This window comes from Emys orbicularis, chromosome 10 (genome assembly GCF_028017835.1).
Source record: "Emys orbicularis isolate rEmyOrb1 chromosome 10, rEmyOrb1.hap1, whole genome shotgun sequence".
Lineage (NCBI taxonomy): Eukaryota > Metazoa > Chordata > Testudines > Emydidae > Emys > Emys orbicularis.
In genome coordinates, this window is record NC_088692.1 from 51,529,425 (window position 1) to 51,557,288 (window position 27,864).

General features: G+C 44.0%; 1 protein-coding gene across 2 annotated transcripts in view; it reads right to left on the bottom strand.

Moving 5' to 3' along the window:
• PPCDC (phosphopantothenoylcysteine decarboxylase) overlaps positions 1-26,578 on the bottom strand; it is a 51,684-nt gene extending 25,106 nt beyond the window's left edge. For both annotated transcript variants that reach the window (XM_065412005.1, XM_065412004.1), the window contains exons 1-3: positions 26,516-26,578; positions 13,043-13,219; positions 5,329-5,424 (exon numbers count right to left, since the gene is read on the bottom strand). In XM_065412005.1, coding sequence (XP_065268077.1) covers positions 5,329-5,424; positions 13,043-13,195 — 249 coding nt within the window. In that variant the 5' untranslated portion in view covers positions 13,196-13,219; positions 26,516-26,578. The remainder of the gene's footprint in view (positions 1-5,328; positions 5,425-13,042; positions 13,220-26,515) is intronic.
• Between the last annotated feature and the right edge of the window lie 1,286 nt (positions 26,579-27,864).

The following is a 27,864-nucleotide window of genomic DNA, read 5'->3' on the forward strand; positions in this document are numbered from 1 at the left end:
AGCGGAGGACTGGCCAGAGCCGCATGCTGACCAGACTACACCACAGAGGAGTTGCCAGGACTACTGCAGGCCTTCTACCCTGACGATCTGGACAATCCTCTACAGACCCAAGTACACCCCGAGGAGGAGTTAGGAAGTGGCCCTGGGACAGCCGGTTCGTTGTTGCCATAGACCCAGTCAGCGTGTTGTGGTCAGGATCCCAGCTGACCCAGTGGCAGCCCCCTCTGCCACTGTTAGGGCCCTGGGCTGGGATGCAGTGGAGTGGGTGGGCCTGCGTCCCCCCTGCCATCCCAGCCCCTGGGGTGGCAGTCTCCCCCTCTCTAGGCTAAGAGGCCAGTGCTTGTCAGGCATCCGCCGGAGCTAGGATGCCCGAACCCCTTGCTGCTTGACCCTGAAACAGAAGCCCAAGCTATAGACTCTCATTGCCCCGCCCTGACTGAGCCAAACCTGAGCCATTCTTTTTGGGTGACAGATCTGAGGAACTGTCCCAAATTGAGGGAGGTTTTAGAACAAATTGATAAACTAAACAGTAGTAAGTCTCCAGGACCTGATGGTATTCCCCCAAGAGTTCTGAAGGAACTCAAATGTGAAACTGCAGGACTACTAACTGTCATCTGTAACTTATCATTTAAATCAGCTTCTGTACCAAATGACTGGAGGATAGCTAATGTGATGCCAATTTTTAAAAAGGGCTCCAGAGGTGACCCTGGCAACTACAGGCCAGTAAGCCTCACTTCAGTACCGGGCAAATTGGTTGAAACTATCTTAAAGAACAAAAGTGTCAGACACATAGATGAACATAATTTGTTGGGAAATAGTCAAATGTTTTTTGTAAAGGAAATCATGCCTCACCAATCTATTAGAAATCTCTGAGGGGGTCAAAAAGTATGCGGACAATGGAGATCCAGTGGATATAGTGTATTTACATTTTCAGAAAGTCTTTGACAAGGTGCCTTACTTATTTTAAGCAAAATAAGCAGTCATGGGATAAGAGGGAAGGTTCTCTCATGGATTGGTAACTGGTTAAAAGATAGGAAACAAAGGGTAGGAATAAATGGTCAGTTTTCAGAATGGAGAGAGATAAATAGGGGTGTCCCCCAGGGATCCGTACTGGGCCCAGTCGCATTTAACATAGTCATAAACGATCTGGAAAAAGGGGCAAACAGTGAGGTGGCAAAATTTGCAAACGGTACAAAACTACTCAAGATAGTTAAGTCCCAGGCAGACAGCGAAGAGCTACAAAAGGATCTCACAAAACTGGGTGACTGGACAACAAAATGGCAGATGAAATTTAATGTTGATAAATGCAAAGTAATGCAAATTGGAAAACATAATCCTAATTATACATATACAATGATGGGGTCTAAATTAGCTGTTACCACTCAAGAAAGAGACCTTGGAGTCATTGTGGATAGTTCTCTGAAATCATCCACTCAATGTGAAGCGGCAGTCAAAAAAGCAAACAGAATGTTGGGAATCATCAAGAAAGGGATAGATAATAAAACAGAAAATATCAAATTCACTCTATATAAATCCATGCTACATCCACACCTTGAATACTGCATGCAGATGTGGTCGCCCCATCTCAAAAAAGATATACTGGAATTGGAAAAGGTTCAGAAAAGGGCAACAAAAATTATTAGGGGTATAGAACGGCTTCCGTATGAAGAGAGATTAATGAGACTGGGACTTTTCAGCTTGGAAAAGAGGCGACTAAGGGGGGATATGATAGGGGTCTATAAAATCACGAGCAATATAGATAAAGTAAATAAGGAAGTGTTATTTACTCCTCCTCATAATACAAGAACAAGGGGCCACCAAATGAAATAGGTAGCAGGTTTAAAACAAAACACAAGAAAGTATTTTTTCACGCAACGTACTGTCAACCTCTGGAACTCCTTGCCAGAGGGTGTTATGAAGGCCAATACCATAACAAGGTTCAAAAGGGAGCTAGATAGATTCATGAAAGATAGGTCCATCAATGGCTATTAGCCAGGATGGGCAGAAATGGTGTCCCTAGCCTCTGTTTGCCAGAAGCTGGGATTGGGTGACAGGGGATGGATCACTTGATGATAACTTGTCTATTCATTCCCTTTGGGGAACCTGCCATTGGCCATTGTCAGAGGACAGGATACTGGGCTTGATGGACCTTTGGTCTGACCCAGTATGGCCGTTCTTATGTTCTTATGATTAAGGGCCTGGCCTCCCTACCTGTGTTTCGTTGCTGGGCCCTTACCACAGGCCTGAGCTATAGACTCGAGCGGTAGACTGTTGTCACCCCGCTAATGCCCCACGGTAGGCGACGAACAGACATGTGGTGAGGCAGAGTGGCCTCCCACGGACCCGGATGGGGAGGATCCCCCGCCGCTAAACCACCACAGGCACAGAGAGGTAAAGTGACTCACCCAAGGTCACAAGAATGTGTCAGTGGCAGAGCCAGGAATAGAACCCAGGTCTCCGTCTCACAGCCCTAATCATAAGATGATAAAGAATAGGACAGAGCAACTCATTCATGCAGCATAAACTGCTGCCTCCAGCTGCCAGAAATATAATTTGGAACTATTTTTCACCACACAGGCCATCTGTTTTGATTGGCTGGATTTCATGTTATGATCCAGGATTAAGAAGAAAGGCTGTTCAGTGCCATAGTCTCCAATCAGGAATCCTAACTAGTATTAAATTACAAGAGGAAAATGAATGGGAGGGACCCATCCAAAACAGCAAAACACTAAAGTTGTGAATGAGATAGAACTCCGCAATGAAACTGGGCACAGATGAACTTTTTCTCCTGGTGCCCAGGCATCGGATTTGAGGCTGGGAATCTAGAACTTCTATTACAGTCCATATGATGTATAATAAGCCTGGGAAATTCAGTGGTGCCGGAGGTTATTGAGTCATATGCTGAAGGTAGATTTTAAACAGGGCTGGATAATTTTATGACTATTAATAATGTCTGTAGATTTGCAAGCTAAGATAATGATAGGGGTAATCAAGCTGCTGCCCTCTAAGTTGGGCAAGGCATAATGATTGCATAACATCTGCACCCACAGCTCTTTAGTGGCTTCCTACTCACTTCCGGCTGCTATTCAGGGAGATGGGGATAGCTCTTAAGTCCTGAGTGGTCAGAGACCACCTCTTACCCTACACTCCCTCCCTCGTCCATCTGGGTGTCATGTGGTTCTCTGGCATAGTGAGGGCAACCTTTGTTTTAATACTTGGTTTCTAGTGTAGTTGAGACCATATAATTTGGGAACTGTGCTACAGTCCTAGGTCATCACAAACAAAAAATGTGACAACATACAGATGTTCCCTAACCATGCCAGAAAATTGCACTGGCACAATTCGACCTATAGTGTAGAGCAGGGGTAGGCAACCTTTCAGAAGTGGTGTGCTGAGTCTTCATTTATTCACTTTAATTTAAGGTTTTGCATGCCGATAATAGATTTTAACGTTTTTTTAGAAGGGGTCTCTCTCTAAGTGTATATTATATAACTAAACCATTGTTGTATGTAAAGTAAACAAGGTTTTCAAAAGGTTTAAGAAGCTTCATTTAAAATTAAATTAAAATGCTGATCTTACGCCGCCAGCCTGCTCAGCCCACTGGGTGGGGGTTTCAGGTCAGAGGGCTGGGTGTTGGGGGGGGGACTCGAGGTCAGGGCAGAAGGCTGGGTGTGGGGGGGTTCAGGGCAGAGGGCTGGGTGTGGGGGGGGGACTCGAGGTCAGGGCAAAGGGCTGGGGTGTGTGTGGAGGTGCAGGGCACAAGGCTGGGTGGGGGGGGTTCAGGGCAGAGGCCTGGGTGTGTGTGTGGGGGGACGGGACTCGAGGTCAGGGCAGAGGGCTGGGGTGTGGGGGGGTTCAGGGCAGAGGGCTGGTGTTGGGGGGGACTTGAGGTCAGGGCAGAGGGCTGGGGTGTGTGGAGGTGCAGGGCACAAAGCTGGGTGTGGGGGGGGTTCAGGGCAGAGGGCCGGGGTGTGTGTGGAGGTGCAGGGCAGAAGGCTGGGTATTGGGGGGGGACTCGAGGTCAGGGGAGATGGCTGCGGGGGGTGTGGAGGTGAAGGGCAGAAGGCTGGGTATGTGTTGGGGTGGGGAGGTGCAGGGCAGAAGGCTGGGGTGCTCGGCTCGTGGGGGTGCTCCCAGCCCCCTGCCCTGAGCAGCTCATGGCAGGGGGCTGGGAGGGATATGACCTGTTCCACCCCCTTCCCCCAGGCCTGTCCCTACCTCTCTCTGCCTGCTCTACGGAGCAGCGAGCACGCTGCGCTCGGCTCTGCTCCTCTGGGAGGAGGAGGGGCCGGGAATGCACCACGTTGTGCAAAGAAGCAGGGGAGGGGGGAAGCTTGGCTGCCGCAGGACCAAGCTTCTGCCTCCTGCCCCCGCAGGGGAGAGCGGTGGGCGGGGGGGCTGAGTGGGGCGGGGGGCCGGGACCCCCTCCCCACCGCTCTCCCCTGCGGGGGCAGGAGGCAGAAACTTGATCCTGCGGCAGCCAAGCTTCCCTCCTCCCTTGCTTCTTCGCACAACGTGGTGCATTCCGGCCCCTCCGCCCCTCCTCCTCCTCCTCTCAGTGGCAGCAGCGTGCCACTCAGAATCGGCTCGCGTGCCGTCTTTGGCACGCGTGCTGTAGGTTGCCGACCCCTGGTGTAGAGGGAGTGTGCCTGAGAGACCCAGATACAGGAAGTGACCAGTCCTTACCTAGACCCAGCAGTCTTTGAAGCACATGGGATCCAGTGGTTGGGTCTTCTCACAACATAATGGTGTCTGTCCAGAGAGGGGCTGGGCCAGGTTGTGGCACTACCCATTAACAATCTTTCCTTTCTTCCACACTTAGTATTTCCTGTTTATTTAGACTGTAAGCTCTAGGACAGCGCCTGTCTATTATGTGTTTGTACAGTGCCTACCACAATGAGGCTATGATATTGGTTGGGACCACTAAACACTACTGTAATAATAATAAATACCACCATCACCACCATCCAGAGAAGGCAACATCATATTATTTGCATGTTTTTAATACTTCGTACTTGGATTCAAAGGCTCTGTAAAAGTGAATGAAATCAGTCCATCAGCCTCATGCTGAAAAACTGATCACTTGCAGGGGACCAGGAAGGAATTCTTTGACTACCCCAAATCCAGCATCTGCACAACTGACTAAGTGCATTATGGAGGGAGAGGGTTTTGCCTTGCTCTGAAGTATCCGCTATTGGACATTTCTGGAAGACTAGGTCAACTGAATGAACAAACAAATCCTATATAAAAAGTGAAGCTGGCATGGGAATTAGGTGTCCCCAACAACCACAGAGAATGGATCAGATCGGACAGAAGAGGGATACTGACCTGCCATTCCTCAGTATCACTGTAGAGGGTTACGGGAATCTCCTGGGGGTTGTAGAAATGTTTTGCCCTCTCGGTTGTTACCACACGCACTTTCAGCTAACGAGAGAAAAGGAGGAGGAGAGACAAACAATTACAGTTTATAACATAAAAGCCCTGAGCCAGGCAAGGGAAGGAGGACTTGGGTGGCAAAGAGTTTTATATCAGGCCCTCACACCAAGACTTCACCCTACTATTCATATTTGCATAACCACTTCCAGTCACTGCTGAAAGGTCAGGCACCAACAGGTGCAATGCAAGCCAGATACTCATTTCTGTTTTTCACATGAGCAGGCTGGGCCTTAGTCATTTGGTTCCTAGCATATGCAAATAACCAACCAGCAGTTGGGCCAGTGAAGATGACCAAAACAGACAAAAAAAGAGGCGTGGTTTAGAAAAGAGGGCTGCCAGGAAAAACAAAGCTCCATACAAGATCCTTGTTTGATCATGAGATGTGTATGGAAAGAGGGTGTGAAAGTGTCTGGCTCTGGAAGGCCCTATTAACCAGAGCACCTCATGGCCGTGGACAAGAAGACACCATAAGAAAACCTTTTGTTTCCCAGGGCTATTTCTGTCTGGCAGGATTTTTGTTCATCCGTCTATGTCTAACTACACCTGCTGCATTTGCAATTAAACTCCATGCAAACAGTCTGTCTACCATGCGAGATTATGGGTGTAACTCAATGGTTTTAACTACAAGGAGGCTTTTCTCAAATTCTCCGGCTGTTGTCCTACAACCAATGAGGATGCACACTTACTACCTATTATGGAGTGTGATGCTGGCATACCAGGTACCAGCTCATGCCAAGATCCCCATGCCTCAACTGAATACTTACAAATATATGGTTGAAATCAGTCAGGCTCACCTGTGTGTTAGTATTGTTAAAATAGGTACTAGAATAAGAATGCATTTAGTGTTTAGATTTTATGGAGGGTCCTGTGGCACCTTTAAGACTAACAGAAGTATTGGGAGCATAAGCTTTTGTGGGTAAGAACCTCACTTCTTCAGATTCAGACTAACACGGCTACCCCTCTGATACTAGATTTTATGGAATGCTTGTAAGTTGCTGCATGTATTAATCTCATTTATCATATCTGTATCCCATATCACAAGGTAATATTTGAGTGTTTTCACTGTAACCCTCTGCGTAAATCACCAGACAGGAGAGAGACATTAACTAGTGTAAAGTGCTTATCTCCAACAGAAAGTGGCCAACAAGGAAGGCCCATCAACAGCAGATGGACTAGAGTGGAACATTAAAGAGGACAAAAGACTTTGTTCTTTACTGATGATGGCCAGTATATGCTAGCACTTCCTGCCATTATTTCCACCAGTGGTGGGAGAATTTGAAGAAAACCTTTGTGTAGGCACATCCATAGTAATAGACTTGATTATGGGCTTTCTAAGTGTACTCATCACGCTAGCTGCTATACACTTCTGTTGTCACCAAAAGCTGCTGACCATCTCCAACAGCAGCAGTTGAGGCTTGGGAACAGGTTAACCTATCTCCCAAACACTGACTGTTTTATAGTCTGTTTTATCTTTTCAGTCTGTTTTATCTTCGGCCTTGGCTACACTGGCAATTCACAGCGCTGCACTTGCTGCGCTCAGGGGTGTGAAAAAACACCCCCCCTGAGCGCAGCGCTGTAAAGCGCAAGTGTAATCAGCGCCTGCAGCGCTGCACGCTCCCTCGCAGCGCTGCAAGCTATTCCCCTCGGAGAGGTGGAGTACTTGCAGCGCTGCGAGAGAGCTCTCGCAGCGCTGGCGGCGCGACTACACTTGCGCTTCACAGCGCTGCCGCGGCAGCGCTGTGAATCCGCGAGTGTAGCCAAGGCCTTCCTAGCAATGACAATTCTAGGTTCATCTTTCTCCACCCTTGTTACCTACGATGACCTGGGGCAGTGGAAAATTCCAGCCCCCAAACTTCAGGGTCTTTGATCACTTTACTCTTTATTTCAGAATCTAAGGAGGGCTGGTCTACATATAGAAATTTACATGTATATACTATGCGGGTATATTTATACTGATACAGGTGTAGCAGTACATCATACTGGATTGACAGTCTTATTCTGGAATAAAAGTGCTTTTTCCAGTTTAGTTTATGTTGCTTTGAAAGCGAGAATGTCAAAGCATAGTTGGGGCACGTACCTATGAACTGCAATCTAACAAGCAAGAGGCTAGCTGGAGTCAGCCAGCACTATCTGAGTGCATGTCTTTCAGCTCTTCCTCCTCCAGGCTGGGTTCTGTGGTTGCTTGTTCTTCACAGCAGGGCACTATCCAGTTATTCTGCATCATACTCTGGGACATTATGCTCTTTCTGCAATGTTTGCTCATTTTCCATAGCTTTCATTTGAAATCACACACATTTCTGGCCCTTTCCAGTGTCAAAATCATTTTCAGAGCAACAACCACAGTTTCCCCATTAACCTCACTTTGCACAAAACTGTTTCCAGCCAAACAGCAGCAGCAAAGGTGCTAACTGCACTATCTGCTACCCTATTTGCCTCAATGAGGTGTTTACCTCAGAGCCTACACAGCCTATTTAAATGCTGATTTTATACAGCAATTGCATTCTTTAGGCTTGTCTACAAGGTGTGGCAATGTGCACAGAAGGGGTGTAAATTGTAGAGCATTCTAAAATGTTGTGCTGAAACTGCCCCATGTAGACCTGGCTGACACACTCTAAAAGGTTCTTAGCGTGTGCTGATGTAGTCCCAATGTTAACATGCACTAGGAATCTTTTGGAGCGTGCTAGCATAACTGTGGTCAGATCTATACTATAGACTTCAGCCAGAATACTAATATTGGATGACATTTCTATATTAATAAAAGCCCTAGCTTAACCACAAAATATTGGGTTCAATGCAGGAATCACTGGGTGCAATTCTCCTTGTTCAGTAACTGTATAGACTATACCAGCAAAAGCACGGTTTTGCTGCTATAAGCTGCAACTACACTAAGGCTATGTCTACACCGCACTTTCGGCAGTAAAACTTTTGTCAGTCAGGGGTGTGGAAAATAAAACAAACACACTCCTGACCGACAAAAATTTTACTGACAAAAAGCGTCGGTGTGGACAGCGTTTTATCAGCAGGAGACGCTCTCCCAATGACAAAGCTACCGCCCCTCGTTGGAGGTGGTTTTATTTTGTCGGCAGGAGAGCTTTTTTTTCTGGCTAATGAAGAGTGGCTACACTGCACACCTTACAGCGGCACTGCTGTTGCGGCACAGCTGTCACTCTAAGGTGCACAGTGTAGACATAGCCTTAGAGGGTTTGCCGGTATAGCTATAACTAAACTTTCTAGTGTACACAAAGCCTACACTGGTTAGGGGTGTGATATATTAATTATTATTATTATTGCCAATTTAGTTATACCAGTAAAAGCTCTAGTGTATATGCAGTTATACCGATATAAAGGTGCCTTATAGCAATATAGTTTATTTCAGTTCCTGAACCAAAATAAGCTATATAGTGGTATAAGAATTTTCATACTGATATAATTGTGTACACAACCAGAGTTTTTTGCTGCTTTAACTATACCGGTACAGGTAAGGCAGCAAACTTTTATAGTGTAGACAAGCCCTTCGAAACAAACACATAGCTGCAGCCAAGGCACTTAAAAACCACTCTCTTTCTGCCATTTCTTTCACAGATTTTTAAGGCCAAAAGCGACCATTCTGATCATCTAGTTTGACCTCCTGTATAGCACAGGCCAGAGAAGTGCACCCAGTGATTCGTGCATTGAACCCAATATTTTGTGGTTAAGCTAGGGTGCATCTTTTCAAAAGATATTCAATCATGATTTTAAAACTCCAAGTGATGGAGAATGTAACACATTCCTGGATAAGCTGTTCCAATGATTAACTATTCCCACTGTTAAATTCTTTTCTGCAGGGATGGGCTCCTTGCTTACTCATCCTAAGTGGGACTTTCATGTCCCTCTACCTAAGTTGGAAAGAAATCAGTATTCTTTCCTTTCTATATATCTGTAACAGCCTCTGTTTACCTTCATAACAGTTGTGTTGCTTGATTTTAGGGGATTAATATTATTATTTATATAAGTTAAAAGGCTTGCCAATTGATCTGATCAGAAGATATGGTTCTTGTCCCGAAATTAGGTTACACAGAGTCTTGCAAGAAACCCTCAGGATGTATGACAAGGACACTTATGCTGAGAACACAATACAGCCGTAGAGACTTTTACTGACATAAGTGGAAAAGTAATCAAATGGAAAGTAATCAACCAGAAATAAAAAGGAAACAGTACTGTTTTGGAGGTACATGTGGTATCCTTTACTATAAAACTTACTAGATTAACATACTTTCATCCTTCCTTGAGAACCTGGTGGTAAGAGACAAAGGACCAGCCTCATTTCTGGCATGCCAAAAGAGTCCGATGGTCCAGGTTCCTCAATGCTTGAGTGGAAGGTAAAAAATTTAGGGGAAGCTAGAGAGCTAGAAAGCTATAAAGCCATAAAGCCAGAAAACTAAGCCAAAAAAGACCCAAGAAAAAACTAACCTAACCCTAATCATGGTGATTTGCCCTCTTATGTGCCCAACCTTCCACGTCCAATTTCTTCACCCACATCAAATTGGGGTGTTCATTGTCACATCTGTTATTTCTGGCCTGAATCAGTTTGGTGGTTATTTCCATGTTCTTTGTGGTGTACCTGTTAAATTTATAGAGCACAATCGCTTGGCAATTTCTCTATGCCAAAGGTCACAAACATATGTACGCTAACTTGCTTTAGCTCATCATACAGGATGTGGCCTGTAGATTTCTTCCGTTACTGCAAAAAAATACTCTAATACAAAGTTATAAAGCTATAAAGCTATTATCAACAAACCCATAAGAAAGGATATAATCAGCAAGCAAGCAGGCTAGCCCTATGGGCTACTAAAGACATTCAGTCATGATTTAAAAACTCCAAGTGATGGAGAATTTAACACATTCCAATGATTAATTATTCCCACTGTAAAATTCTTTTCTGCAGGGATGGGCTCCTTGCTTACTCATCCTAAGGGGACTTTCATGTCCCTCCACCAAAGTTGGAAAGAGATCAGTATTCTTTCCTTTCTATATACCAGTAACAGCCTGTTTGCCTCTATAATAGCTAAAATAGAAAATGAGCATGTGACTCCTCTGTTTAACTGCTGATGTACACGTCACCTGGTAAAAGAAGCGTGCTGGAGTCACAAGTTGTGTGTTTTACATGAGGAGACTCAGCAAATACCCAGAGGCTAGTGGAGTGCAAGACTTCATCCAGGGCTAAGCTTGGATCTCCTGCTTTGCTGTCTCTACACAGAGACCACTAGCCAATGCTCTGCCAGCCTGATTTTTGCCCACGTTTACATGAGTGCCATTTTAAAGAGTCAAGAAAGCGGTGATTTGACTTATATTAGTAACCCTGAGCAAATACATAAGTGACCATCAGAATTTTCCACTGGCCTGGATAAAACAGCACTTTTTTTCTGCTTCAACAGCCATGTTTATGAAGAAAACCTTTAAAATTTTAACTGATGCACTGTTAACTTCCTGAGTCTGCAGAGAACCTAACCTGATGGCTATGAGATGTATTAACTACCTCATTCATCTCAACGAATGGTTGAATCTGAAACCTAATGATTACAACATTGATATTTATTTAAATTGTCAACTATTTCACTGCTGATCGTTTTAGCAGAAACTTCTATCTAACATGCTTATCCTACAACCCTAAACCTCTCAGCACATCTCCTAATGATCCAAAAACTTCAGCTGTTTTCTACCCAAGTTCCTCTGACAACTTTCGTAAGACAGTTCTCTGTTGTCAGCACAAAAATCTGCAGCAAGTTAAAACTGAGGGCCTGATTTAAAGTAACTGGAAAGACTCCCATTGACTTTATTTGGCTTTGGCTCAGGCCCTGAAATTGTCCAGACAGTAGAAGATAAATTGAATTTATTGCCAAAATAAATAACCGGGGTTCCTAGACTGAATGGATTCTTTATATTTCTTTCAGTAAAAACCTCTATTTTTAAATTTAAATGAAGCTGCCACAAAATCTGCAGACTCCTGCACAGGAGGATCACAGAATCCAGGAGCCTTGCTATCAAATTTGGATCCAGCTTGCTGCAAAGTTTGTTTATGATCAAAATATTCACAGAGAAGGGATGTGCTTTGATCTAGACTCCTACAGAATGGGTAGTTTTCTCTCTTCCTGTCACCTACAGAGTGGAGGGAAGTCCTTCAGATACCAGTACAGGATGGGGGTGAGGGGAGAGAGAAAGTATGCTGCGGGATCTATGATTCAGGTATCTCCTGTTGCTAAGATGGAAATCCAGAAAGCTGGGGATGAGGGCTGGGGGAATGGACAATCCCTGCATAACCTACATTCCATACACGTAGCAACACATGACCTAAGGTTCTGACATGACCTCTTCCTGTCTCTGCATCACTTTCTTCTGTCCGTTCCCACCTCCATCCCCCTCCCAATCTGGTCTGGAACCTTAAGCCTCTTTCAGTTACTGGAACTGAAAAGCTTAACTAAGGCCCCCCAACATGCCAGCTGAACTTTCTTTCCAACAGCTGACAAGATACAGCACTGCTACCCTGACAACTCTGTGTACCTTCAACAGCCTTTCCAGATTTGCTATTGCCACCACCAATCAGTTTCACAATTTCCAAAATATCGTCTCCTATGTCCAAATCTCATGGGGTACCTTGAGCTCTGGAGTGAAGGAATCCCAAATATATGAATCATCCAAAGGGTATTAAACCAGGCCATCTAGCAACCCAACAAGCAATATGAATGCATTATGTATTTGGCCTATGTTTAAGAAAGATAGTGCCACAAATTCTCTCTCTCTTTTTTTTCAATGAACCACGATAATTGGGTTGGTTCCAAAATGTGAGAGCATTCTGAATTTTCCTTTTACTTTAAAGCAAAAGCTATTCTAGTTCCCTTTTTTTTGGAATGTAAGTCTATTCACTCCTGGCTAATACTGCCATCTGCTGGACAAATTGGTTACTCTAGGCAATAATAAAAATTTTTAAATGTGCATACAGATGCTTCTATATTTTTATAGCTTGTCCTCTTCCGTTTTACACTAGCATCCAACTTTTAAGTTCTATGTCTCAACTACTGAGACTACTTATATTGCACGATCTGAACTACAAATTTGGAGTTTCAAAGAGCATATGGCACTTTTTACTAGATTCCAGAGTAGCAGCCGTGTTAGTCTGTATCCGCAAAAAGAACAGGAGTACTTGTGGCACCTTAGAGACTAACAAATTTATTACTTAGAGACTAATAAATTTGTTAGACTCTAAGGTGCCACAAGTACTCCTGTTCTTTTTACTAGATGTATCTCGTAAATTCAGGTTTGCTGACTTTACTGACATCTACAGTTTTACATCGGTGAGCCCTGTAAAGCCCACATAATGATGAGAGACAAAGCTAGTTTCCATCATGTATTGTGTGATATCATCAAAACGGTCAGGTAAACTCTTACTGTGAGAATCTTTATTACTGATCATGGTGAAAGAGACAGAAAAATGCTCAGCCTGATTTTCAGACCCCAGGACCAGCATCTAGAATCAGCTTTAAAATTCTAACTGACCCAATCTGATCTCCACTAAGAGAGGATAAAAAGGAAACAGGAAGATATAATATTTACAGTTTCTCTTCTTACTCACCCCAGGAATCTCCAGCAATTCCGAGACAAGAATAGGCAACTTCAGGGCAGCCACACTTCCAGTAACACCCACCAGGACATGGTGGTACTTTTGTGGTGTGGGCAAGCTGTTTTGTGGGGAAGGCTGTGGCTCTGAAAGGGTTAAGGGCTCCATTATGCACCTTGGCGACAATCAAATCTACAAACAAGGAGAATCAGTCTTCAAACTTTGAGCTGGATTTACCTAATGATAGACGTGCAGAGAAATTGCTGATTTGCTTCCCTATACAGAATATCAGTAAGTGGCCTCAAAACACTCTTCAGTTCAGAACAATATAAACTGATCCAAGAAGTGTCACACTTCTTTCAGTAATCAGGTGGGAGGGTCACCATAACATTCTGCTCCTCCGCAGTTACCTATTATTCTAAAGATCACATCAGGGTTAACTGTGAAATTAACTTAACAATTTAAAAAATATTAGGTATTATGGCTCAAAGCACTCAATGTGCATTCACCAGAAGTGACTGCTTGTGATCAAGGTTATATGAATGATGGCTGCCATTTTGGATGACTCCAGAAATTGATCCAGAGCTAAATGAATATGTTGCTACAGCATGAGCTAAAGAGTCAGATTCTGTAGTGTGGGGTACATTTGCAACATGCAAATCCTCAGAGTCGGAAACTCTGATGCCCCTCTCATTGAAGTAAATGGGATCCTTTCCACATCCGGAATAGCCCAATTGGTGAAAATGAGCTAGCAAAAGTACTTACAGGATACCAGGAGGTAAAACAGGTGATCTTGAGGTAACATTTAAAAATCTTTAGAGGAATCCCTTATTATTGTCAATTAACAGAGAGGCACAATGGAAGGGATCCCTTCCAGTGTTATTAAGGGAAGCAAAATTATCATTACTGAAAAGTGGAAGGATCCTAGTAGATCCTAAATCAGATCACCCAGTTTTAGGCTCGATCCTGCGAGGTGATGAGCAATCTGACCCTGATCCAGAAAAACCCTTATCCACTTGCTTAACTTTAAGTACATGAGTAGTCTGTGGCCCCCACGGCTTGGGGTCAGTATACTCAGTACCTTGCAGAATCTTCACCATTAAATAACAATACGTTTTTAGCTAAAAGACTTGAAAATAGACAGCCTAGATTCATGCTTCAGGACATGTCAGGCTTTGTTCTGGAAGGTCAACAGAAATAAATGTAAAGAGGCTACTTCCTTTGTCCAAATTGGTACAGGTTTTAGAGTCTGCTGTTCCCACTTAATATGGAAAAGGCATGTGACTCAGTCGAGATGGATACGTTCAGTCTCTAATAGGAGTAATGAATGCATGTTGTTGTTTTTTAATAAATCAGTCACATGTATGCACTTTGGATCTCACACAAGAGTTATCATCATCATCATCATCATTTGCTTCATAGGAGTACCAAGAACCCAGTCAGAGATTAGGCCCCCTGATGTAATAGGTGGGCAAAACAGACCAGCAAAGTAGAGGATGAGATAGCCATGAAGCGAACACAGTTTAGCAGAAAAGCAGAAGTCACATCTTGCCACTTGCCTAACCAATGCCAGTCAAGAGTGTTAATCTCTTGTGCATCACAGCAGAAGCAGATTGGAGTTACCACAAGCAATTACACTTCCTGAAATAACTGATGTATGAACTTATGTTTAAGGCACAAGACTGGGATTCAGGTCTGAGTCAATGCCCAGTTCTGCAACAGACAACCTGTGTGACATTGGGCAAGACACTTAGACTCCCTGTACTTCTGATCTATAAAATGGGGAGAATAATATTTCCTTTCTCCCACCCTTTGTCTGGCTTGGTCTACACTTAAAATTTTAGGTTGACATAGCCACATTACTGAGGGGTGCGAAACTATGCCAACCTAACCCCCACACGGGTTCAGCTATGCCAACAGAAGAATGCTTCCATCAACCTAGCTACCATCACTTGGAGAGGTGGTATTCCTTGTCTGATGAAAAAAACCCTTCCGTTAGCATAAATTGCATTTACATTACAGAGTTATGATGTCATAGCCACAGCACCATAGCAATGCCATTGAACTGTAGACCAGGGGTCGGCAACCTTTCAGAAGTGGTGTGCCGAGTCTTCATTTATTCACTGTAATTTAAGATTTCGCGTGTCAGTAATACATTTTAACGTTTTTAGAAGGTCTCTTTCTAAAAGTCTATAATATATAACTAAACTATTGTTGTATGTAAAGTAAATAAGGTTTTTAAAATGTTTAAGAAGCTTCATTTAAAATTAAATTAAAATGCAGAGCCCCCCGGACCAGTGGCCAGAACCCGGGCAGCGTGAGTGCCACTGAAAATCAGCTTGTGTGCCGCCTTTGGCACATGTGCCATAGGTTGCCTACCCCTGATCTAGGTATTTATACCACACTAAACACCATGTCTATAATGTTTTTAAATAAATATATAAAGCTAGTGGTGGAAGCTGGGGGACAATGTGATATACAACTTCCCAGACTAAATGTAAAATGTTAGGGATTTCTGGTTCTGATCCAAAGTCAACTGAAGTCAATGGGAGTCTTTCCATCGACTTTAGATAAGGCCCTTTATGCATGTGGTTTGGAAATGTAGAAGATTGCAAAGCTTTAGTTACAATTATATACAAGATTTGCTGGATGCGTTTGGTTTATTTAATCCAAATGTTTGAATTATATATTATTTTCCAAATGCTCAAAGTGCTAAACCCCTACGTGGAGTTAGTAGTGACATCTGTAGTTAAGGTTACCATATCCCTTCCACTTTAATCCACTGTTTTCAAGTCTTTATAACCTTGCCAGACTTCAATCATTTGGGCTGGAATGCTTGGTCTTTGCCTCAAACTGATTTTTGTTTAAAAAAAAAAAACCCTGTTCTTCAGAATAAGGTCAGAGTTTTACATATGTTCAGCACAGTTTAGAGAGGCTTGCAGCTAAAATCTCTGAAGATTTCATCTGCATTTAGCATGCTCCCTAGCCTCACAGACCTTGAGTTCCCAACAGAACACTGCAACAGCAAAAGCTGCTGTCCCTTTGGCCTATGGGAAGGCATGCTAAACAGAGCCAGAAGGGCCCATGAGTTCTTGTCTCAGTTCTTCCATCAATTGGTGTTGATAATTCCACGTTCTTCACAGCCCTTATTATTGAGCAAGGCCTCATTCCCCTAATTTAGAAGGCAGATAAGTATAACTCCCCCCATTTTACAGATGGGGAAAACGAGAGGTTGCACAAGGCCACTTCAGGAAGAGCTGGGAATAAAACCCTTGTCCAGATCCTCAAAGTTATTTAGGCGCCTAACTCCCATTTGGAGGTGCATTTTAGAGACACATTACAGTCCCATGTGTCTCTAACATCTGACCAACATCTCAGTTACCCATGGTGACAGGTTTCAGAGTGGTAGCCGTGTTAGTCTGTATCAGCAAAAAGAACGAGGAGTCCTTGTGGCACCTTAGAGACTAACAAATTTATTTGAGCATAAGCTTTCGTGGGCTAAGCTTATGCTCAAATAAATTTGTTAGTCTCTAAGGTGCCACAAGTACGCCTCGTTCAATTAGCCATGTTACTTTCAGAATAAATGTGCCAATCTATGTGCTTGGCTGTGCTTTCTGTAACCATTAGACCTCTCTCATCTCCACAGACAAGAATGCAATCCAACAATATTGATGTCGTCAGATGCCACCGGTGTGGTGCTCTGCTCTGTTCAATGATGATAACAGTCGGCTGCGTGCATATGTTCCCTCTGTGTGCTGCCCCGGCTCTGCAGATCGCTGACACAGCAGGCCCCGAGAGAACCCACAATGACCACAGGCTCTGATAAGGTATGAAGACACCCAGCCAGGTTTATTGTCAAACGAAGCACAGTAATAGTTTCCTGCAGACTCTACAGGACATACTACGAATATGTGCCCCCGACAATGAACCGGCTCAGTCAGTGGTGGACTCTCCACTACCCCCTAGGCCAGACAAAGATATCCACTCAGGGATGCGTTCTTATACACAGGTACAAACAAGTTACACATCACTCCTGACCCATTGAGGTACAACCCCTCTACGCGTTAGGGTGCTGCCTCTCTCCTGGTACATGTTGGTTCGAACAAACAAGTCTATCCATCATATTATCCTTCTGACCCTGTCTTTAGGATGGGTCAGCCTGTTCCCCATTATCTCTGTGGAATGTGTTCGTACCAGGATGTTGTGGTGCCATCCTGGCACATGTATGCGTGCAATTAGCAGCCTTCTTCTTGCCAACTTCTGTGAGCAGGGCCTGCCTCTGGCTCACGGCTTAACTTTGCTTTATGTTAGCAAAGTCTTGACCATTACTTTAGTTCAGGCCTCAGGCCTCATACCAGGCCTCTGATACAAGGGTTTATGTTTCAGGGCCTCATCTTACTACATTCCCACACTTTTTGTCTTTTTATGGGGTGGATGTTTACCCATCGTCCCGGAAAAGCATAACGTATGGACTAAAGATAACCCAGTAGGCTAAACACTGTTATATGGTTACCTTATTTTGCCATCCATACACTCATGCCCTATCTGTCTTTAGTCTGCACATTCCCTCGTACGACTGATGAACAGATTTTATTTTCCAATTGACTGTAGTCCCTTATAGTGGGCCTGGGAATGTTAGGTCTGAGACCATGACTGAGGAATGTAGTATTCAGGGGGCACATATTCGTAGTATGTCCTGTAGAGTCTGTGGAAACTATAACTGTCCTTTGTTTGGCAATAAACCTGGCCGGGTGCCTTCAGACCTTATCAGAGCCTGTGGTCATTGGGGGTTCTCTCGGGCCTGCTGTGTCAGCGATCTGCAGAGCCGGGGCAGCACACAAAGGGAACACATGCACACAGCCGACTGTTATCATCATTGAACAGAGCAGGGCACCACACCGGTGGCATCTGACGACATTGGTGACCCCGATAGCTGATCTGGTGAGTAAGCGAGCTGTCCGCTGTAGGAATCGCTATCTAACATGACAGAGAACCACGAGCTACGGAACCCCCTTAACCCCTCCCTGCAATTCCCCAGAGAGTTTAAAAAATATAATGGGGAAGAAACATGTAATGTAATTTTTAAAGCTAGGGCAGAGACTGTAGCCTTAAAATGTAAAATATTGCAAACTATAATCATGGCTGTTAAATGGTTAAAACAGCATGCCACAAAATTGGTGGGGCAAGAAACAGTAACAACTAAAGAGTTAAAAGAATCAAAAGAAGCTACGCAGCCCTGGAATGCTCCCACCCCCCTTGTAGGGTGGCAAGCAGCCCAGAGACAACCAGCACAGGAACAGAATAAAACACTGGAAACAGCTGCAAGGAACCTACAAAAAAATACATGTGCCGTCCTGTTATTAATATTTGTGGTAAACAGCAGGCTTCAGGTAGCTACCCTGTGCCTGAAGAATGGGGACAGAAATGGAAAAAGGTGGCCCTAGCAAAATTAAAAGATGAAACGGGGTCCACTGCAGTGCAACCACTACCTTATGATAAAAGCCAGGTTCTGGTACAACCTAAACCAGGACCAAGACTGGTGCCTGTCAAAATGGGACAAGTAAGTGCACAGATGGAAAAAGCAGCACACAATACTTTCACTGAATTGGTAAATCAAATGAAGGAAAAAATGGAACGGTTCACAGAGCACATTACAAGACAGGAGCTGCGACTCAATCACAGGGGAGTGAATAAAAAGGAATTTCAAAGTCAAAAACTAAAATTGAGCAGGTTAACACCTAAATTGATGCATTAACATATGGAGTTGCCCAAAAACAGTTAACTGCAGGAAAAAAAGGGCACTCCTGCAATCTGTTTGGCATGCAGACAAAAACAGACACCAGGGGAATAAATTCAGGTTTTACAAGAGCAGATAATTACCCCCACTATCATCTCAGAGCCAGGATAAAAACCCAGGGTGCAGTTTCCCAACTGCTTTTACCCACGGAACCACACTCCGCACTCAGCTAAAAATATAACCTTCTTTCTCAAATATTTTTACATACCAGTATGTTTTCTTTATATCCTTTATCAGTTTGCTAAACTTGCTCCTGCTGCCTGTACCTTAAGAGTTAATCTCTTTTGGCTCAATTCTCACTACCTTACTAGGTAGCTCTTGCCACACACACCCCTTTTTCCCTGCCTCTTCTCCGGTCCACTCTTTCTCTGTGTTAAAAGTTAAAAGTTGTAGTTTTTACAGAAACCTCCAAAAGATAAAGCAATTGAAAACAGAACAAAGCAAGAAACAAAAAGAAAACAAGATAAAAAACTTCACTTTAAATAAATCCAGTAAATTAATTATTTTAACCCTTTAGGAATGCAACAGCTAGAATTATTCCTAACTTTCTTGAAGATATTGTTGCCAAGCAACAGAAATGCACACCCTGCTTCTAATCCTAACCACTCACTAATATTTGAAATATGGGCTTTTCTTATTTCCATATAGCAGAGATTTAAAATAATGTTAAATATAAGTAATGCAAAATTCCTTTGTACCAAATTAATACAATAAATTTGGCAAATATTAATACATTTTTATAAATTTTTCTTAAAAGTTTTAAATAAGGTAATAACTTGTTTATTCAAATGTTTAACCCTTTATATTTTTTATTTTTGTTTGTCTTATTTTGTATAGTTATGAATAGAATTCTGGTGCCATTTGTTTTTAATTTTAAGTTTGTCCTGTATGTCATGTGTGTTGTCCTGTGTTGTAAGTTGTGTGTGTCGCGTGACTATTTTTTATTATTTTTATTTTGTTGCAACAAAAGTCAATTTTATACTCTTTTAAAAATATATGTATATGTGGTACCACACTATTTTAAGATCATGGTTGGGGTATAATCATAGTATTATTAACACCAATTTTTGTGTGCAAAGTTCAAAAAAGTTTCAGTTACAAAACTATGTACATATATTTCTGCCTCAACAAAGAATGCAATTGCAAACAAAAAGAATTCTCTTTTATTAATCACAGTTTTGTTTTGTTTTAAGTTTTTTTTATTTGTTATTCAAAGAAAAAAATGTAAGAGGAAACCCCAACATTAAGGTAAAGATAATATTAACAAAATGTCAATTTCTTGTTTGGGTTTTTATAAATTTGTTTGCACTTTTAAATATAGTTATAAGAATGTGAAAGCAAAAATGTTTTAAAATAACAATTTATGCATAAAGTTAACCAAACAATTTCAACAGGTTTCCACGTTTTCAACAGGTTTCCACCTTTGGCTCTCAAACACAACAAAGCATCCTGAAAGTTTAATACCCTCAAAGTATTTGCATGGATCTGTATTTAAAATTTATTTTGGTTTAATTTTATACGCTTTTCTTTTGTTGTTATGTTTTATGTTTTATGTTTTAATTTTATGTTATGTTAATGGGAAGCAGTGGTTGTTAAAGTTTGTGTTTCTAAACCAGGGGTGGCCAACCTCAGCCTGAGAAGGAGCCAGAATTTACCAATGTACATTGCCAAAGAGCCACAGTAATATGTCAGCAGCCCACCATCAGCTCCCGCATCCCACTCCCAGTGCCTCCCACCCACCAGCAACCCCATCGATCAGCACCTCCCCTCCCTCCCTCCCGATCAGCTATTTCATGGCATGCAGGGGGTGGGGGGGGAGGAGCGAGGGCACTGCAGGCTCAGGGGAGGGGGGTGGGAAGGGGTGGAGTGGGGGCAGGGCCTGTGGCAGAGCCATGGGTTGAGCAGTGAGCACCCCCCCTCCGCACATTGGAAAGTTGGCGCCTGTAGCTCCAGCCCCGGAGTCGGTGCTTATACAAGGAGCCGCATATTAGCTTCTGAAGAGCTGCATGTGGCTCCGGAGCCAAAAGTTGGCCACCGCTGTTCTAAACAGTTAACAAGAGTGAAATTGGTATCACAAGCAAACTAACTCTAAAAAGGTTGGTAAAAATTACATTATTAACTCTTTTGCTAACACAGAATGTTCAGCGGGGGGGAGGGGAAAGCAATACACCTTCTCACAGAAGATTGTGAGCATTTATTTTAGCAGTTAAGCATTACATTAGTATAAAATATTAGTAATGCACCTCAAATGAAAATGAATGTCTATACAACAATTGCAAAAGCATAGCTTGTGTTATAAAAGACTTGGTCCCTATTACATTGTCCCTATTACATTGTAAACAAACTAAGTTAAACTTTGTATTAAGTTTGGGTTACTCAAAACAAAAAACTTTACTATGTTAACTAACAAAAGTTGTTTAAGTTGCATCCCACAGACCAAAGACACCCTGAAGACACCAGAAGATATCAGTACACAGTGAAGAAACCCCCAAGGATCAAGAAAAGAAAAGTGAAGTGCTTTATAAATAAGAGACTGGTCAAATACACCTCTATCTACCATATATGGACAATTAAGTTAACAATCAGCAAAAAACAACTAGCTGGACCAGGATAAACTGTCATTTAATTTCAACTTGGTTACTGTGTAAAAACAACTGTATTATCGTTGTACTACTGTATTATCGTTGTACTGTATTATTGCTGTATTGTATTATTGCTGTACAACATTTACAATGTGCATAACCTTGCTAAACTGTTTAACCAACACACAGATAAAAAGCAACAAACGAATGACAGCAAACAACATGAAGGCAAGGAGAAACAAATTGGTTAAAAAAAAATTGTTACACAGTAATTACAAATTAGGTATATAAATTCCCCGTTAGCACTGGTCACAATTTGGGATCAGTAACACTGCATCCTAACTGAGGCACATGTTATTCAAAACATTTTTGTTCAGTGTCTGGGTACCAGTACTAAATCCTGACACAGCACTATTTGATACATTGGTTACTGTCCATTCAGTAGGTTTTCTGAAAAACAACATCCATAAAAACAACTGGATCTACATCAACTACTGGTGTATCATGGGGCAATGCATCCATGGAACAGAGCATCTAGCCATTCCTGTTTCCTGCCCAGCAAAGCTTACCAAAGAGTGACAACCAGCAGTAAGGGTAACCCATAACATGAATGCACAGTACCGGCCAGTAACTAATTACAAGACATTTATATATAAAGGCCTCATTTGTAGTCTCACTACTCCAAATTTCTGTTTTACTTCTCATATACATAATACTGTGGAATACACTATAACAATGCCTATCCCAGTATTTCAAAACACTCAGCCTACTACTAATGATGATACAGGTGATAACTGCAATTGCCCTAATAGGAGTGTGTTTCTATCTATGGCGCCAAAGTAAAAGGGCCAGAGTACAACACCAGATTGGAAAAACATGGTTATGCTTGGCTATAAGGTGGGTCTGTTTTGGGACCGGCTCTGTTCAATATCTTCATTAACGACTTAGATATTGGCATAGAAAGTACGCTTATTAAGTTTGCGGATGATACCAAACTGGGAGGGATTGCAACTGCTTTGGAGGACAGGGTCATAATTCAAAATGATCTGGACAAATTGGAGAAATGGTCTGAGGTAAACAGGATGAAGTTTAACAAAGACAAATGCAAAGTGCTCCACTTAGGAAGGAAAAATCAGTTTCACACATACAGAATGGGAAGAGACTGTCTAGGAAGGAGTACGGCAGAAAGGGATCTAGGGATTATAGTGGACCACAAGCTAAATATGAGTCAACAGTGTGATGCTGTTGCAAAAAAAGCAAACATGATTCTGGGATGTATTAACAGGTATGTTGTGAGCAAGACACGAGAAGTCATTCTTCCGCTCTACTCTGCTCTGGTTAGGCCTCAGCTGGAGTATTGTGTCCAGTTCTGGGCACCGCATTTCAAGAAAGATGTGGAGAAATTGGAGAGGGTCCAGAGAAGAGCAACAAGAATGATTAAAGGTCTTGAGAACATGACCTATGAAGGAAGGCTGAAAGAATTGGGTTTGTTTACTTTGGAAAAGAGAAGACTGAGAGGGGATAACAGTTTTCAGGTATCTAAAAGGGTGTCATAAGGAGGAGGGAGAAAACTTGTTCACCTTAGCCTCTAAGGATAGAACAAGAAGCAATAGGCTTAAACTGCAGCAAGGGAGGTCTAGGTTGGACATTAGGAAAAAGTTCCTAACTGTCAGGGTGGTTAAACACTGGAATAAATTGCCTAGGGAGGTTGTGGAATCTCCATCTCTGGAGATATTTAAGAGTAGGTTAGATAAATGTCTATCAGGGATGGTCTAGACAGTATTTGGTCCTGCCATGCGGGCAGGGGACTGGACTCGATGACCTCTCGAGGTCCCTTCCAGTCCTAGAATCTATGAAATCTACACATACATACTATACATATATACCCATATACGCTACAAATATATATGCCATATCCATATTATTCATATATATTATTTGGGAGTGCCTCTAAGGCTCAATCATACTACTACATTCCTCAGTCATGGTCCCAGGCCTAACATTCCCAGGCCCACTATAAGGGACTACAGTCAATTGGAAAATAAAATCTGTCCATCAGTCGTACGAGGGAATGTGCAGACTAAAGACAGGTGGGGCATGAGTGTATGAATGGTAAAATAAGGTAACCACATAAGAGCATTTAGCCCACTGAGTTATCTTTAGTCCATGCTTTATGCTTTTCCGGGACGATGGCCAAACATCCACCCCATAAAAAGACAAAAAGTGTGGGAATGTAGTAAGATGAGGCCCTGAAACATAAACCCTTGTATCAGAGGCCCAGTATGAGACCTAAGGCCTAAACTAAAGTAATGGTCAAGACATTGCTAACATAAAGCAAAGTTAAGCTGTGAGTCAGAGGCAGGCCCTGCTCACAGAAGTTGGCAAGAAGAAGGCTGCTAATTGCACGTATACATGTGCCAGGATGGCACCAGAACATCCCGGTACGAACACATTCCACAGAGATAATGGGGAACAGGCTGACCCATCCTAAAGACAGGGTCAAAAGGATAATATGATGGATAGACTTGTTTGTTCAAACCAACATGTACCAGGAAAGAGGCAGCACCCTAACGTATAGAGGGGTTGTACCTCAATGCGTCTGGAGTGATGTGTAACTTGTTTATACCTGTGTATAAGAATGCACCTCTGAGTGGATATCTTTGTCTGGCCTAGGGGGCAGCGAAGCGTCCCACCACTGACTGAGCCGGTCCATTGTCAAGGAGCACATATTCGTAGTATGTCCTGTAGACTAGAGTCTGCGGTAAACTATTACTGTGCTTCGTTTGACAATAAACCTGGCCAGGTGCCTTCGTACCTTATCGGAGTCTGTGGTCATTGCGGGTTCTCTCGGGGTCTGCTGTGTCAGCGATCTGCAGAGCCGGGGCAACACACAGAGGGAACACACGCACGCAGCCAACTGTTATCAACATTGGATAGGGCAGAGCACCACACTGGTGACGTCTGACGAGAATCGAATCCCAACATTCCACTGCTTTTTAGCAAATAACTGTTCAAGACACTGGAAAATGTGTCATATTCCCCAGGTTCACATAGAGGACAGCAACCTACTAACACTATCTGGTAACGCTTTACTTCAAGCAGTACAGCAGGCGTCAGCAACCTTTCAGAAGTGGTGTGCCGAGTCTTCATTTATTCACTCTAATTTAACGTTTCGTGTGCCAGTAATACATTTTAATGTTTTTAGAAGGTCTCTTTCTATAAGTCTGTAATATATAACTAAACTATTGTTGTATGTAAAGGAAATAAGGTTTTTAAAATGTTTAAGAAGCTGCATTTAAAATTAAATTAAAATGCAGAGCCCCCCGACCGGTGGCCAGGACCCGGGCAGTGTGAGTGCCACTGAAAATCAGCTTGCGTGCCGCCTTCGGCACGCGTGCCATAGGTTGCCTACCCCTGCAGTAGAGTCTAAAAATCTTGTGTTTAACTCGTGCTGATGCCCTATGCAGGTGGGGGATTCAATATGGTTCCATAAAATGGAATTTTGGGGGAAGGAGGGTGTTATACCTAGGAAATTATAGATTCAAAAAACTACCTTAAAGAATATTAAAATCACAAATTCAATCAGTCAAAGGTTAGGAAATGCTAAGAAACAAGAGCAGGAACAGAAATTGCTAAACAAATATCTATGTGAAAAATGCATTAAAGAAACAACAACATTCTACAGGAAGGCCCTAATCCTGCAATGAGCTCCATGGAAGACTGAATCCATGCAGTGATCCAGTGACTTTAATAGCACTCTACATGGGTGTAGAGGTTGGCCTATGCAGAGCTCATTGCAGGATCAGGACGTAAGTTTCCACAATACAACATGTAATAGGAGTTTCTGCAATGTTAGGGACCATAATGTTATTATACTAGAGCATTTTTATTTTTTAAGGATGGGAGTATCTTCAAAGAAAAGTAGAGAAATAAAATATGAAAGTGAAGCAGAACTGGGTCCAAACATAGTGCCCTTTGAAGTTATTTTTATTAGATGTCAGTAGCTGTTTAAGAAATTACAAGCATAATTTTCCTTTGTATCCCCCTCCATGTTATTAAACTACCAGTTACAGAACAACAGTGTTCATGTTACTGATGAATCCTCTTCCATCTGAAATACTGCTGATTTCATCTACCCTTTCTTCTCAACAGGGCTGAATTCACCAATAAAATTTGCCACAGCAGAACTTAAAACAACCTCTCTTTATATCCATGTTTAACAATGTAAAAACATTGGGCCAAATTCTGCTTTCACTTCCATCAAAGCCACCCCATACACATCAACGGAATTACATTGGTGTAACAGAAGAGAATTGTGCCCTTTTTCAATAATCTTTGCAAGCCCTCTTAAAATGTGTCCATTCATCTGTTTATCCGTGTGGTGTGTACACTGCAAACACATTACAGTACAGTCACATGTGGAACAGAAAGAAAATGGAGAAAACAGTGTGTTCAAAAGGGCAGCATGTGTGTATTATAGTTATATATTACTTGTATTCTGATAGTGTCCACAACGTGCTCCTCAAACAGTACAGGAAAGTATAGACTGAACCCTGAAGAACTTGCAGTCTAATAGTATTGTGCTTCAAGTGGTGCTTTGTAAGTTTCATGGGCGCCTGTAGCGCTCACACTACATCCCTTTAAACACAGATTCTTACTAGGAGATCACGCCGGACCATTCAGCGTCCTGCACATCAGTGATTATTGCTGCTGGTAGACACCAGTGGGCAGCAGCAGTAAAGCACAGGGCTCCGCTTTTAGCCCTGCACCTAGCACCTCTCCAAAGAGTGTGTTGGGGTGCGCATGTGGCCCGGGCGCTGAGGAGGGTTGTTTTGATATCACCTAGATCGTGGCAGAAATTGGGGGGAGGGGCTGTCACCCCGCAGGGTGCTGCGCGCGCGTGGAGGCGGACACGTCGCTGCTCCCGCTTTTACACGGCAGAGGCGCCGAATGCCCGTGAGCCCCCTTCCCCACACCCTCCTGTAACCGCGGCAGCCCGACACCAGCCAGCCCCCCGAGTTACTGCGGCACTGCCGGACAGACCCATGAGAGCGGGGTAAATAGCTGGGGCCACGGACAGCCCCCACGCCCGAACCTCGCTCCGCTCACCCAGGCGTCTGCGCTCGGCCCCGCACTGCCGGAAGTGCTGCCTGCATCGGAAGCGGCCGCGCGAGCAGAGCATGGTGGGAGATGTAGTTCTCTCCTCAGCCTGAGGCGTCCCACCTCCTCTTCCCGCCCTGAGCCCCTGACAGCCCCAGCCCCCAGGTAGCTGAGTCCTACCGTGGAGGGCCGGGGCCGCATGCCACGCGGGAGGCCTTTCCGCCCCAAAAGCAGTGACGTCACGGGGGTCCCGCTTGACATCACCAGGGGTGACAGGACGAGGAAACCATAGTGGCTCTTGCCCCCCTACCTCCACTCTGCACCCAGCTCCGCCCTCCCTCTGGCCACGCGCAGGAGCGCCCAGCTCTGGGCTCCCGCTGTGCACGCGCCGTGGCTGTGACGTAACGGAGCCCGCCGGTCCGCTGCACCGGCATCGTTCTTCCCCGCCCGCATCCCTGCGCCTCTGCCGGTCGCAGCCCGACGGGCCCTGGGCCGCTCCCTGCTGCGCCTCCAGGTCCCGGGCGAGCTCCGACGGGGCCCGCGAAATGCTCCCTAGGAGGGCTCAGCGCTGCCCCAAACCCTGCGGCAGAGAACTAGGGTGGCCAACGCTCCAGGATCGTCGGGGAGGCTCAGGAATTAAAGATTAATCTTTAATTAAAGATTCTCTCATGTGATGAAAGCACCAGGAATATGGCCAACCGAAATTAACAACCCTACAGAGAGCAGGGCAGGACCCTACCCTGGGCCTCGGGGTGCACCTGGCAGTGGGGGCAGATTGCAGCAGCATGGTGCACAGAAGCACCATAGGGTCCCCATTAGTCCTGCAGGGTCTCATCCCACCTGAAAATGGTAGGGCTTGAGCCCTTCTTTCTCCTAAAGGGGAAGTTACCCAATGGAGCAGTGTTGGGTGCTCTGATGCTATGGCAGCTTCAGTTTCTGTCACAGAGCTGAGCTTGGCCTCCAAGAGTCCTTCCCTGCAGAGCCCTGCTGCTAAGGGCTCCCTCTGCTCCAGCAGGCTTGGAGGCGAGGGGGACAGGTGGCTGAGGGGTGACAAGTACAGAGCTAGCTAGCAGTGCCCAGGAGGACTGGGCAGGGAGGCAGTAGGCAAGGTGACTCACCAGAGGCCACTGGGAAACCAGTGCTTCCTCCAGACCCAATCTGTTGATGAGCAGGGCAATCTGGCCCCTCTTTGCCGAGAGGAATATTTGGTGAAAGAGGCTTCCTCATAAGAGGTGGGGTGTTGGGTAGAAGTGGTCCCCAACCAAAGTCCTGGACCTGAGCACCCTTAAACTTTGGATTTGGATCCAAACATCTCCACTTCCCCCTGCAAGTGGATGGGGGGGAAATCACCCTGGCCA